General features: G+C 38.8%; 1 protein-coding gene across 1 annotated transcript in view; it reads left to right on the top strand.

The window, feature by feature from the left end:
- Positions 1-13,479: 13,479 nt before the first annotated feature.
- CHM (CHM Rab escort protein) overlaps positions 13,480-13,949 on the top strand; it is a gene marked incomplete at its 5' end in the record, with an annotated part of 61,134 nt that continues 60,664 nt past the window's right edge. The window contains 1 exon segment of the mRNA XM_084269279.1: positions 13,480-13,528. Coding sequence (XP_084125405.1) covers positions 13,480-13,528 — 49 coding nt within the window.

The following is a 13,949-nucleotide window of genomic DNA, read 5'->3' as shown; positions in this document are numbered from 1 at the left end:
TCCAGAAAATAGCTTTCACTTTGAATCTTAACATTTTTATGCTATGAATGTACATCATAATATTTAAACAAAATCAAAACAATTCAGAATTCTTTTATGTTTTCAGTGCAAGTCTCACAAATCACCTCCAACTGATCACTGACAACCTTAGCACAAATTTGAGAGAACAGTCTCTGGAGCGTACAGCAATTTGTCCACATGGCTTGCCGTGTACACAGGGAGCTCCAGACTCACTCTGGACCGCCTGTCTGGGCATGACTGACAGCTGCCTCACTACTGGCAGTGGTTATGCATTTAATACCCTAACTGCTCCAACATCAGGCTCCAGCTTCATCACCTGAGTCTGCAGTTCTAGGCTTCTTCCCTGCACAGCAGTTGAGTGTGATTCTGAGCCTACCCTTGGGACAGTCCTCAACTAACACAAGCGCTCCAGTTCAGACTCTGTGCTGAACTCCACAGCTCAAGCTTTATTTGAGGTGTGAAGGATTTGACCATTTACTACAGAATTCTCAGAAAATTAAAGTGCAAAAATACTCTTTTAAGCAAGGTCCCACCTACTTTTTCTACTAATTACCATTACACTTGACTGTTATAACTGAAGAGATGTGCCTTTCTGTGCTTGGACACTGTCACTTTTTGTCTAAATGGCATGTAAACATCTTTAAAGCAAGGAGTATGTTTGTAGCATAAAAATGTGAGCAGGGCTTTTAAGATTGTCCCAGTGAGATATATGAACACAAGGTGCAGGTGTTGCTAATGATTCGTTACTTTAATCTGGATTTTTATTTTGATTGAGGATAGAGAGCAGTGAAATTGCAAAGCCAGGACCTCTGTAAGGCTGTGTTATGTGAGATACAATCATCATTAAGGTTCAATATTGTTTGCACCTATTCTTTGGGAACTAAAAATACTATTAGATGTGTATTGAAGTTAAAACACACTTTATAGCAAACCACTATGACCACAACACTCTATAGTCACATATATTCAGTAGGTCATTACACCTGAATGCTTGTTAATATCCCCAGAGGAAGAAGATTAACCTCATCTCTCACTCTATATTTGCAGGTCAGCTAAAGAAAGCAAAAGTTTTCTTGCAGTATCTGAGCATCTCACCCCTACTCTGAAGGCACCACCATCTAGTGGGATAAGAAGGTATTTAATTTTTCTTTACCTTTTTTTGGTATCTTTAAACATGGACATTACACTCTACTTCAAGCAACAATAAAAAAGTAATCCTTTTTTTGTTCATTTAAACATACAAGGCTCATGTGGACCTTTCATTAATTCTCATGTCTTCTGTTCAACTGCAAAGCATTTTTCAGTACAAATCTTTAGAGTCTTTTCCATGAAAATAGGTTTTCATAAACAGAATTTTCTCAATGAGAAAACAATTTATAGCTATCCAGACTCAGCCAGAAGTGTAATTGATTTATTGAATAAATATTTTTAGTATTTTATTGACTTTCCTTTGTGGAAATCCAATTGTCAGAATTATTAATATTGTGAAAGTAATTATCTTGAGCTCATCTTTAAAACCAGTATGTATTCTAGACAGTAAAGATGTGTAATTGCAGTTTCCCAGGCAGCCATTAAACATAGAGCATTTGGTTGTAAGTATCCTCCAACCATTAAGCCCCATCAAAAACAAATTTCAAAACTGAATGCAAAGCATTCGTTTTACCTTGGCTCATAGAGGGACCATTTATTGTACTTTCCCTGCACTGATATATGGACTGCTACCTGTTCTTATTTGTTTTTCATTTTGTGCACTTAACAATTGGAAAAGATAATGGCAGGGATTTTATATGGGGGAGGGAGAAACGTAACGGCCAGCAGTGTGTATTCACTTGTTTGTTTTTTTACCAGAGAATGCATGCATCTGCAGCTGTTATCCTAAGATGCCTCCTTGTGTTCAGGTCTCATTGATCTTGTTACAGCATTTCACACATACAGGGATAATTGATTTACATCATTCAGGAGTACATATCTTTATGAGCGTAGAGAGTAAATATTAAGAAGTTACTGTATTCCAAAATTCCATAGGTATTTTGTTATTTTTATATCTAAAGCAGTAATGAAATAATAAAGATCTAAAGGCTTTATGACACAAATAATATTTTAGCATTCAGAATTTGGGCATCCTTCTGTTTCCATGGAAGTCAATGGTATTTTTGCCTCAGGTACTACTAGATATTTCAATGTTTTATGTCTTCAAATTAGAGAAATCTTATTGACAGAAATTGGCATCAATGGCTACATCAATTTTACAGTACTGTCTTTTAAAATACTACATTTCCTCTGAAAGCCATACAGTAATATCAATCTATGCTGCCATTTCTGTATGAAATCAATCTGGATTTTTTGGATAAAAATAAATGGAACTGGTCCAAACTGGTTGAGGTAGTACAAGCCATTTTTACCCTTTGAATCTGAAACCACACGCCTGAGAAAGTTAGAGACATTCCATTCAGAATGCAAATTAACACACTTGTATATACTTTCATTTGGAATATTGTTTATAGTTGATAACATCCAGCATGTTCCACCTCCCACTCCCTTAGAAAAACAGGAATCTGAAATAACTCCTTAGAAACAGTGAAGGATGTACAGGGAAGTTAAGGCTAGTAATCTGTACAATTACTGACACTTGATTTCACATAGACTTTCCAAAAGCCTTTCCCTCAGAATTCTCATCTTATTTATCAGTTCCCAAAGGGGTGAATGTTGTCATGAAGCCTTACTGCTACTGTCTGGCAGCTCTTGGTCAGACTTTTTCACAACTCTGAAAGAAGTTGAAAGAAAATACAGTGAACTAATGCACTTTTTTTTTTTTTTTAAATAAAATTATTCCGTGAACCTAGCTCCAGTATATTCTATAGCTCTTTATAGTGCTGTTTCACCCTTGGTACAGAAGTGTGATCCACAGAGCCTGAATGCATTATAGTAGTCTATTTCTCTAAATCTCAGTCTAAGGACTACAGAGTGGGATCAGAATCAAATATTTAAGAGTAGGTGTTGGTTTTAACTTGACCAATCTTCTGTGTCTCAAACTCATTCTCAGCATATTCTGTGGTTTTTTAGATAAAGTAGAAAAAAGTCACAGGAAAAATAACAGTCTTTCTTCATCTTCAGGAGGCATTGCTGACTTTCTCTGCTTTTTTCCCTCTTTCTTACTTCCCCATCAAGGTTGATGTAACCTACCAAGAAATACATGATCTTACATAAAACTGGCTTTATATGCCTTACCTTCATTGACTTTCTGATGGAATAACCAGTGACTTTTAGAGGCATAAGGATAATCAGGTCACGAGTTAAAAGTGCAGGTTGAAACACCTGTGATCATTATTATTTAATGCATAACCCTCCTGTATTTTGAGTTTTTAAAAATTAGTTTTGCCCATATTTATAATGCTGAAGCCTCTCAATACCCAGTGAGACCACTACTGAATACATCTCATTAGTGTTATAATGAATTTTAGGGCATTTTTCACTTAGACTGTATAGCAAGTAAATTTATTTGGATTTTTTTTTTTCTGGAGGAATGGGTTACCATTTGGTTAAATTATCCCCATCATTTTAATACATTAGTATGACAAAAACTTCCTTATTTTTTCATAAAGTCTATGAATGTAGACTAGAGCATAGCTTAATACAGACCTCAGAATTCTTTTTTCCCTAAAATGTAAATATAGAATATAGTTTTGTCCACAAAAAAAATTGTTTTGAGTGTTGATTTCTTTTACATTGTAGGTGGTATTTAATCTCCTTACTTGTAATCTTTTGCTTACAAGTAAGGATGTAAGCAAAAGAATGAAAGAAAACTGCTGAGAATCAAAGAAACCTTTTTGCTTAGAAGTGATAGAGCAAGAATGAGCTTCAGACACTAATATTCTTTGCTACTTTAATAATTGATATTGACTGAACATACCGTTGTCCTTCAGTGCATGCAGTTAGCCAGAAAGCCTGGGTTTACTAGGTGTTTTACATGAAGAGAAACAGATTTGAATCCAGTAGTACAGTCCTTTTACATACAAAGTATATGTTAAAAATCATCATTGCTGGACATAGTGAGGACAGAGAAAGCTCTCCAAACTTTAAAGTTTGTCTTTTGGCTAGAGGTGTCACTTATATGTGCTGTAACTCAGTTCCTGATCTTAGCAGGCAGTTCTGGGAAATCCTTACAACTGGCTATCTCCAAGTCCTTTTTTTCAGAGATGCCAGGTATGAAGAGCTGCAGCTATCACATCACCTAGGATGATACCTCTCTTGCAAAATGCAGGCTTTTCATAGTAATTTCAAAGTCCTGAGGGAAACAGGAACTAGAAAACTTTTCTCTATTTTGTTGTGCACAGTGTGAGGCCCTTGTAGTCTTGTTTGCTTAATTCTGGTTTTAAGTGATATAAACTCAGTAAAAAAAGTCACTGCTTTCACCAACAGCTTTTGTGGATCTGAACTCTTCAGAACTGTCAATCCTGATAAACTCACAGAATGTAGATTTACTATTGGAATGCACACTTTTTACTGTAGGAACAGTAACATGGAATACATAATTAAGTAGCAGCTATATCAATATACACAGTATTGAAATATAAGAAGTGATTAGTGAAAATCTTTAGGAGCACAATGTCTATGCACAGTTCCAATTTATTAATGGACTTTTGGAATTATACCTTAATGTAAATGCACTACCACTTGAGTTAGTTCACCTACTGGTTTGTACCTAAGTCTCACCAGTTAACATCCCTTATCTGGTCCAGACTTGGGTAGAACCTAGTTATTCAGAATCTTTTTTTAAAGAACATTCAGAAGTGCCATTGCACAGGATCTATGTATGTTTTTCTGTACAATTTGATTATATTTTATTGAAAAAAAAGTACTTAAGTAATACTTCCAGAATCGACTTCTTTTGAAACATTTTTCCACCTTTTAAAAAGATCACAATAGCTTCCATGAAAACTTCAGACTGAAAAAAGCAAGTGAAAAACCCCAAGCACTAAAGCACAAAACAGAAAGAAATTGCACTGACATGTGAAATGTGTTAAAATTCTTCTTTGAATCAGTCATTTAGACATACAAAGATAATGATGATGATTATGATGACAATAATTATAATCAACTAAAATTTAAATTCATCCATTTTCTTCTATGCAAATACTAATTATATTTCTTTTCTTTAAAATGAATGTGACCATTTTAAGTAGTTATTCTTGCAAATCTTCCTAATAATCTGCCTCAACATTTACAACAGCATAGCATTCTTCTGAAGTGGGGGAAAAATTCTGTCTCTGCCTTAAGTGAAGGGTCGATATAAGGGTCTCTAAGTTGTATAGAATTAATATTCAGCCCTCAAAATGTGAGGAGCTATAGTCTATTCTTTCCTTTTATTTACTTCCTCAAGCAGAGAAGGCAGTGCTACTCATAAGCTGCTAACTAACTACTAAAAGGGGGAGTGAACATCATGTTCCCATTAGTTCTGCTTTAGAGTTTCTGAGTTGTTTTAGGTAGCTGCAGAAGTAAAGTATAACAGCTCAAAAGTCTTCCTCCCTCCCCTTAGTGAGTCTGTGATGCAGAATTGTTCAGAGAGATGGTTATACTTCTAGGAATAGTCCAATGTTGGGAAACAAAGCCATTTTGCTATTCAAGAAATTATTTTACCAAAGAAATGTGTTCTATCCCTTGTATGGGTCTGTGATGTAAAAATCTGCTGACACTGACAACTACCAAGACAAAAACAGCCAAGTAAAAAAGTCTGGTAATTAGTTCTATGCATTGTGAAACTTGAAATTCTCACTCAGACTATGACCAGATTTGACCTCCTGTTTTCATTTTATACATTTTCACTCTAAGAGTGAATAAACTGGAGAACAGCCTATTACCAAGGCAGTGGTGGTGAAACTCAGGATTCAGATATGCTAGAATGCTCCATTGCATTGTCCCCTGAAAACAAATTAAAATGTAAACATTTTATGAAAAGCATTAAATACTTTAATTTAGCTGTTTACAGTAGGAACAGTCTTTTCCTAGACATACACAGTTTAATTAGAGCTTAATAAGTACAATGTGGAGGTCCTATATATTCTGCACAAGAAAAGCTAGCATTTAAATGAAGTGTGCTATGTTTGGATTAATGAAAAATAGATGTTAAATCACAAGTATCCTTTCTGAATTCTCAGAAGCCTCACTGCATACAGTCTGGCACCATTTTAGAACTTTTGAAAGAAAACCAAGACCTACTCTCATTTCTGTGAGGCAAGGTAAGCATAATCTGATTTCAAGCTTCCCAAAGATTTCAGTGGACCGCTATTGCTACTCCCTGTCTTTAAAGTTCTAAACAGAATACTTTAAATACAAAACCTTATTTAATTGTAATGTTGTGAAGGCAAAGCTTAATAAGGAGGCCTTTCCTGTACTTACTATAAAAAAAGTTTATTCAGGTTTCTTACAAACACGACTCATGACTCTAGAAGCTGATGGCTTTCTTTACAGACACTTTTAATATTAACATTTCTCCCAAAGTCACTGCCCTGTGAAGTAAAGGATATTTTCCTGTATGCCCCATCAGAGGGAAATAAAGTAAGAGGGTCTGGCAGCTGCTCCACCGGCTGCATGTATCTGACCCTCTGATAATGTTAGTAAGTTTTCACCACTACAGTTGTAAAGCCTGAACTACATCATAGAATCACAGAATCCCAGACTGGTTTGGGTTAGAAGGGACCTCAAAGCCCATCTAGTTCCAACCCCCTGTGCCATGGGCAGGGATACCCCCCATCAGCCCATGGTGCCCAAAGCCCCATCCAACCTGGCCTTGAACTCTGCCAGAGATTGAGGGGCAGCCATAGCTTCTCTGGACAACCTGTGCCAGGGCTTCTCCACCCTCACAGGGAAGAATTTCTTCCTTATATATATCTAAATCTCTAGATTTAAGTCATCCCCCTTGCCCTATCACTACACTGCCTGATAAAGAGTCCCTCTCCAGCTTTCTTGTAGTCCTTTTAAGTACTGGTAGGGGCTCTAAGGTCTCTCCAGAGCCTTCTCTTCTCCAGGCTTAACACGGCCAACTCTTGCAGCCTGTCTTCATAGGCTCCAGCCCTCAGATCATCTCTGTGGCCTCCTCTGGACTCTCTCCAACAGCTCCATCTCTGTCTTGTACTGAACACAGAGCTCTAAGTGGAGTACTGACAGACCCAGCACATTGGAACTGTGGTGAATTCCACCTCAAACACGGACTCAAAGTGAAAATAATGTTTGCCTCATAATTCTATTAATCTACTTAAATAGTATGAAATGAATTGTTACACTTTATTTTGTTTTTTAAACTTACCATTATCACTGATAGCTTGCTTTACCTGGAAATAGGTCCCTCACTGTTACTCACTCCTCACTTTTAGCTGTCTCTTCGACACAGTTTCATGTTTGAGTCCTTGGTGGAAGCATGTCTTCGCAAGAATCCAAGCTTGCAAGAACTCATTTCATCTGAGGCCTTTATAGTCCTTTGTTTATGGTTTCTCTGGTGAAGTCTAGGTGAAAATACTGCATATGAGACACATCAATTCACTTAGCTTTATGGACTACTTTAAACCCTTTTAATTTTATGATAATATTTATGGTGAGTTTCCTAAGGGAGCTTTATCAGTTTTAGAACTTAAAAGTCTTGGTTTATCCCCTCTTTTCTTTTCAGCCATATGTCATTTATGATTTTCAAGACTGGAGAATACTACTGTTTAAAAAAATATTCAAGAGTCTTGCACTACAAGAACTACAAGGAACTGCAGCCTTCCACTCGGTGGTTGGTTGGGGATTTTTTGCCTCATATACAAAAAGTAGCCATCTCCAGACCAATTACTCCCTTTTCAGTATTTGTATGGGCACGTTTTAAAATATGTATATAGAGTGAAATAACTACTTCTATCTCATTTTTAAAGCAATATACATTTCACCGTTAACTGTAGTTATTGTTTGTTAACCAATCGGAAAAAAACACGATGTAGATGCTGAACTTTGCATGGCAAAACGTCTGTTGACTGCAGTGAAGTAGGAGTACACCTAAAGAATCCATACTCATCAATTGGCAAGAAGTCAGAAGAGCTGAATAAAAGAAATGCAATATATAAAAGAACAGGAGTATTTCCAGAGAAAAGATATTAGTTTCTTACATAAGCTGTATTCTCCAGATGTGTTGGAAAAGCTATTTTTCCTAAACCCTGAGAACACAGGTCTGAAAACCTCTTAGGATGCAATAAAACTGATCCAAGTAATAGTGTCAATTAAATGAGGCAGTAACTGAATAGCAGTATACACATTCATCCATATTTGGTAATGTTGATTTATTGCATGGCTTTATCTAGCAGTCCTATATATCCAGTAAGTTTCTTTTGTCTGTTGTTTACTGCTGCTTTCTGAAATTTCATAATTGACCAAGACTTCTAAATGCTGGTATATACAAATAATGGAACTGCTAGGATACAAAGCACTGAACTCCCATCTGTAACATCCTGGTTTATAATGGAATAATTTCAGTAATTCTTCCCATGTTATATTGACAGTAGTGAGATGAAGTTTTGTTCTAACAAAGTAATTTTCAGCAGAGAAGAAACAGAAGATACTTGTTATTCAAAGAGTACTTTAAACATTCTAAGTTATTACTTAGAACATGTAATTCAGCTATACAAACATTCTTTGATCCATATATACAAAATGCATGTATTCTTTGAGAATTTAGAGTTTGAATCCATACTAGTATAGGTAAGGTTCAACTGTGTGTATCTGGGTCCATTTAATTCTGTTGCTTGCTATCTCTAAAAATGTGTCCTGCATTAATTAGTCCATAGTATTTCTAGATCACATTTTTGGCTTTGGTATCATACTCTTCATTGATGCTGGACAGGACCTGACTGCTGCCCAGGTTTTATATATCTGAAGTGTGGATGTTCTACAGTTCAAGGTTATCTTGATACCTACAAAGGAAAGCGTTTTCTCAGGTAACAGAGTTTGCCATCTTACTGACCAGTCTTGAATTTGTGAGTTCCAGTACTTGGAAGAGGAATGTAACAACATGGGTTCAGGTCAGTGTAAATCAACATACAGTCTGATTCTACTACCAGTACTTCTCAGGGTCTCCAGTTTCAGAAGTAAGTTTTGCTCTGTGTATTTCTTAAGAGACAAGCAATAAAAACTGCAGCATGTTAGTCATCATCCTAGGTTCATTAGCTATTTTAAGCATGAAAGATTAGCCTATGGATAAAAAATAACTGAACTTTTTTGGTTACTGCGAAGACTTCTTCATCTTCCACATCTGTAGTTTCAGGAAGCATATAAAACTCACAGGCAATCCTTAATGAAACTGTAGTACAGCCTTCTTTCCATATTCTGCCACTTAGGCTGGGCTGAGCAGCTTGATCAAAGCTATGAACCCTGGATTTTTCTCCTCTGTGCTCACTTTGTTCAAGAGGTTTTTGACTGCAATGAGAGACCTATAGAATTTTTTCAGACTGTCATTAATTACAGATTGGAAAAATACACTTCTTGCCTTGCATGCTTACAGAAAAAGAGTGAAATGTAATTCTCTTTCCACATTTCTCTAAACAGTTCTATAATTTACTCACATCTTAGTAATCAAAAGGGCAACTTCAAGATTAGTTTCAGGGCTCCTTAGGTAGAAAACGTGGATTTAATTACTCAAGGAATTTAAGTATGTTTAGTTCACTGATCTACCAAGGCCAAAAATCACTCTATCAAAGGAATATTCCCACCATCCAAGGGAATTAAGTGTCTACATACGATTGAGAACTTGCAGTTTAGAGTCTAATGTCACTAATAAAACACAAATAATGTGCTTTCTGGGCATGATTGGGACTAACCACTGAAGCCACGACAGTAAGAAAGAAAAATTCAGATAGTGGTAACAAAGAAGTAGTTAGACTAAAGGTGCATCAGAGTTTAAAAGAAATTTGGGAACAAGTAATTTTTTCTCAAACGTGCTTGAATGTAGGGTGGCTGTTTCTGTAGTTAATGAACAATCTGGTTTGTGCATGCTTGAGTGACTGATGGTTGCATAACAGCAAACTCTATATGACAACCATGCATAACTTCAGCAACACACAAACATTTTCTTGCTGCCTGAACTAATGAGCCATTTAGTTGGGATAAATCAGGTTATTCAATAGATGTTCCAAGCAGCTAATAGGCCCGATCCTGCTGCTGATCCTTATTCAAACTGGTACTCAAGTAGAATTAAAATTCTGTATCCATTGAGTGAATAATAGAATGAATAATGAGATTTCACACGTGAAATCACCACAGGGTAAAGATACTACGTAATTTAAAATTCATCATAGTGAATATGAAGTATTTGCTGTTTGGTTTTGGAGGAAGGAATATTTGATCAAATGATCTGAGAGTAGATCTTGAGATAACTAGAAACTCTGTAACTCTGATCCTGATTCTTCCTGAATCTTTGGCTTCAGTGTTTCTACATGGGAAAATAAAACCACAGTAATTTATGGGGTTTTGCTAAGATTACTCTATTTCCGAAAAGCAGTTTGATGAAGTTAGATATTAACTGCCTGGGCTTTAAAGTAGCAAAGGTGTACCTATGAAAATCCCAAATAAAAGTTACAAAGCAAAACTCCATGTCTTAATGAGAGATGTTGCTTACAAAAAAGCCAAACTAGAACTGCTAGAAGTGGAATCTTAAATTTGATTTTTGCTTGTGTCTTTCTGAATTGTTACTTGTAAAATTGCTGTATGAGTCCTCTGCAACATATAGGATTGTGAATTATTTCATAAAACATAGGAAAACAAAAGTAAAGGAACCCATTTAGGCTTGTCAGTGTGCATTTTTGGATGTGTTTTGGCAATTCTAATTGATGAGACCTAGTTTAACAAAATATAGGGAAATTCTGCAATCAGGCCACAGGATGTGCAGTTTAATTATGTTGGTGTGCATTTCTATTTGTTTCTAATGCAGAGGATCTATTGGTAAAATGAATGCCCATTTTGTGGTCTGTTATGCAGAAAATGTTTAATCCAGTGTTTGATTTACTCTGTTAAATCTTCTTTATTGAATGTGCTTATTCATCCGTGCAGAATTGGGTATGCTGCTTTCTGTTACTATGACATTGCAATTAAATAGCTAAAGAGAAAAACATGGTAAGACATTTTCTCAAGGTCCATGAAATTCTCATAAAAATTATTCATACTTACATATTTTACTTCCACACTTGCTGATATTGGAACTGTAAAGTACAGAGAAATATTTCTGTGTTGTATGGGGCTGACAAACCTTGTGGTCAAAGACCCTGAATAATCATTTTTGGCAAATAAATAGTACTAAGAAGAATTTCTGGTCCAGTGGATAATGACTGTCACCACGAAATAGGATTGCACTGATTGCATCTTATGAATGAAGCTAACAGGAACTCACAGAACCAAACAACAGCATTTTGTGCTGGGATAAATACTTAGGCACTTGAGAAACAGTAAGACATTGACAGTGAAATAGCTCTGTTCCAGTGCGGTCCTAGAATTATATTACACAATAACAAAAGGTTTTCACAATGAAATTATATTTTCCTGAGTATGCCCGCCCTCAGGAAGAAAAGGATGTGAAGGAGAATTTGTCTTATCTGCTCTAACCGATGTAGGGATGCTTTGTTCCTCAACTCAAGACATTTAGGTCAGGATGATGCAGCGTTGTGAGAATTCTGGAGCTAAATTTCTGTCATTACAGGTGAAAAAGCAGACGTGACAACCTTGATAACAGAATTGCACTGTGGAAGCTGCAGAACAGAATTTATTTTTTAAATCTCTATGGGACAGCTGAAAGCATAAATACAAGAAACGTAAGATTAGATCTTACTACTATGATATCTGAACCCATAACTGCTAATTTTCTCTGTTAGGTATTTCCTAGAATGGTAATCAAGTACTGATGTTGAAATCAATAGATTTTTTTGTTCTCATGCTGTTTGATGTTTCCTGCTAGACTCTTTGCTGTGCTGTACTCTGTTCTAGCACTTCTGCCCATACCGAGGGCGGGGGGAGGGGGTAAGGTGGTCTCTGGTTTCCATTAGTTGCTTTCTGCTTTTTTCACTGTTCTTTTGCTGTGTGAACAGGGAGCTTGTAATAAGGTGTTAACAGGCTGCTAGCTGGTTTATTGTTATTATTGATTTAAGGTGTTAAGACTTTAATATAATCATACACAATGAATGATACTGAAGAGACTAGTTTAAAGCCATATAAGCCACTAAAGGCAAAATAAAAAAGCATAAACTTTCTAGAAATTTCCAGTGTATTCTGGCACAGATATTCCATGCTAGGATATTTTGCCTACACTGTTGTATTTGGCTTTCTCAAATATGTCTTTTTATTCTTACTCTTCTTTCAGTGAGGCTGGCAGTGCAGGAGGGGCTACTCTCAAACAGTGGTTTCTCTGTTTTCCACTCGTTTCCCCTTTCATTTCTGTGCAAAGTGAAGGAAGAGGCAGAGCAAGACTGAAGCGTGACTTACGGCTTCGGAGGAAAAGAGCGTTAATTGACGGGTTGAGAAAAATAGAGAGGTTTTTGAATGCAGAGAACAAAGTACAATCCAAATTAGAATGTCTGTTAATTAACAAGCCATAAATGACTAGGAATGGATGAACTAATACATTTCTTTTTTAAATCTGTCTTCAACACAGTGGGTAAGGGAAATAAATGATCCCAATTGGGGAATAAAAGGGCTTTTTTAATGCAGTAAGGGAAGTATTTTCTAGGATATATTAGTGTAGTGCTCGATGAGATTGAACAAACACTAGTATTTGGAGCACTACGTGCAGGGCAAACAACATTAAATCTGTTGTGAATTACTGATGAACTGCCCGTCCTACAAAGTTCTGTGGAACGGAGACGTTGAATGGTACAGTAAGGATGGGTGTTTGCGTTGGCGTGCTTTGCGTGGTGCGTTCCACAAGCTCACTGAGGGATCCCAGCAACTTATATGAGTTCTCCGGCGCTGCCCGCGGCACTCCCGTACCCAAGCTGAAGGCTTGCCCTAGATGGGCGATGGGAGCGCGGCTGCCGGGGCGCGCTGGTGGCCTGCGGGAAGCGGAGCCGGTACCGTGGCGGGTCGGGCCTCCCCGCCTCACACCTTTGTCGCTGCCCGTCGTACGGCAGCCCCCTAGCCACCGTCCGTCTCCACCCAGACGGGGCCGTGCTGGAGGAACGGGCCGCTGGGGAAAGAAAGGTGGGGCCGTAGCGTCGAAGCTCGGCGCTTGGGAGGGGCCACGGCGGCCGGGGCCATGGCCAGTGGTTCTCACACAGGTGCTTTGCCGGAGCCCGGCGCGGCCTCTTAAGGCGCGCGGAGAACAGACACCGCTCTCAGCCGCAGCCCTACGGGCGGGACGGAGGAAGGGCTTGAGCTCCCCGCGCGGGCGGAAGGCCCTTCCCGACGCGCCGCCGCTTCCGCCAGCGCCGGCCACGTGACGGTGCCCTTCCCAAGATGGCGGACAACCTGCCGTCCGAGTTCGATGTGGTGGTGATCGGGACGGGTAGGAGACGGCGCGCTGGCGGCGGGTTGTGCTGCGGCGGGGCTGAGCGGGTGCCGTCAGGGTGCCGGTGTTCGAGCGAGACGGGGCGGCAGGGAGACGCAGGGCAGAGCTGGCGGCTGAGGGCGGTGAGGCGGCGGCATCGGGGGGGGCGGGGGGGACGGCCTGGGGCTGCGTGTGCCTGCCGGCCCCCCGCGTCCCGGCGGCGCGCAGGCCGCTGCGGGGCAGCCGCTAAGGCCGAAGCGTCAAGATCTGCTCCGAAATAGAGATGGCTTTAACCGGGAAGGGGATTTCCGCGAGGGCGTCCCTGGGAGCCGGTCAGGCACACCTGAGGGCTCCGTTGGCTCTTGACAAACCACGGCTGGTTCTGCCGCCCTGGCAGCCCTTCCTGAAGCAAACACTTTCTTGCTGGTCGAATTCCTCT

Source organism: Gallinula chloropus (genome assembly GCF_964237585.1).
Source record: "Gallinula chloropus genome assembly, chromosome: 11".
Classification (NCBI taxonomy): Eukaryota; Metazoa; Chordata; class Aves; order Gruiformes; family Rallidae; genus Gallinula; species Gallinula chloropus.
This window is presented reverse-complemented; position numbering and strand designations above follow the sequence as displayed.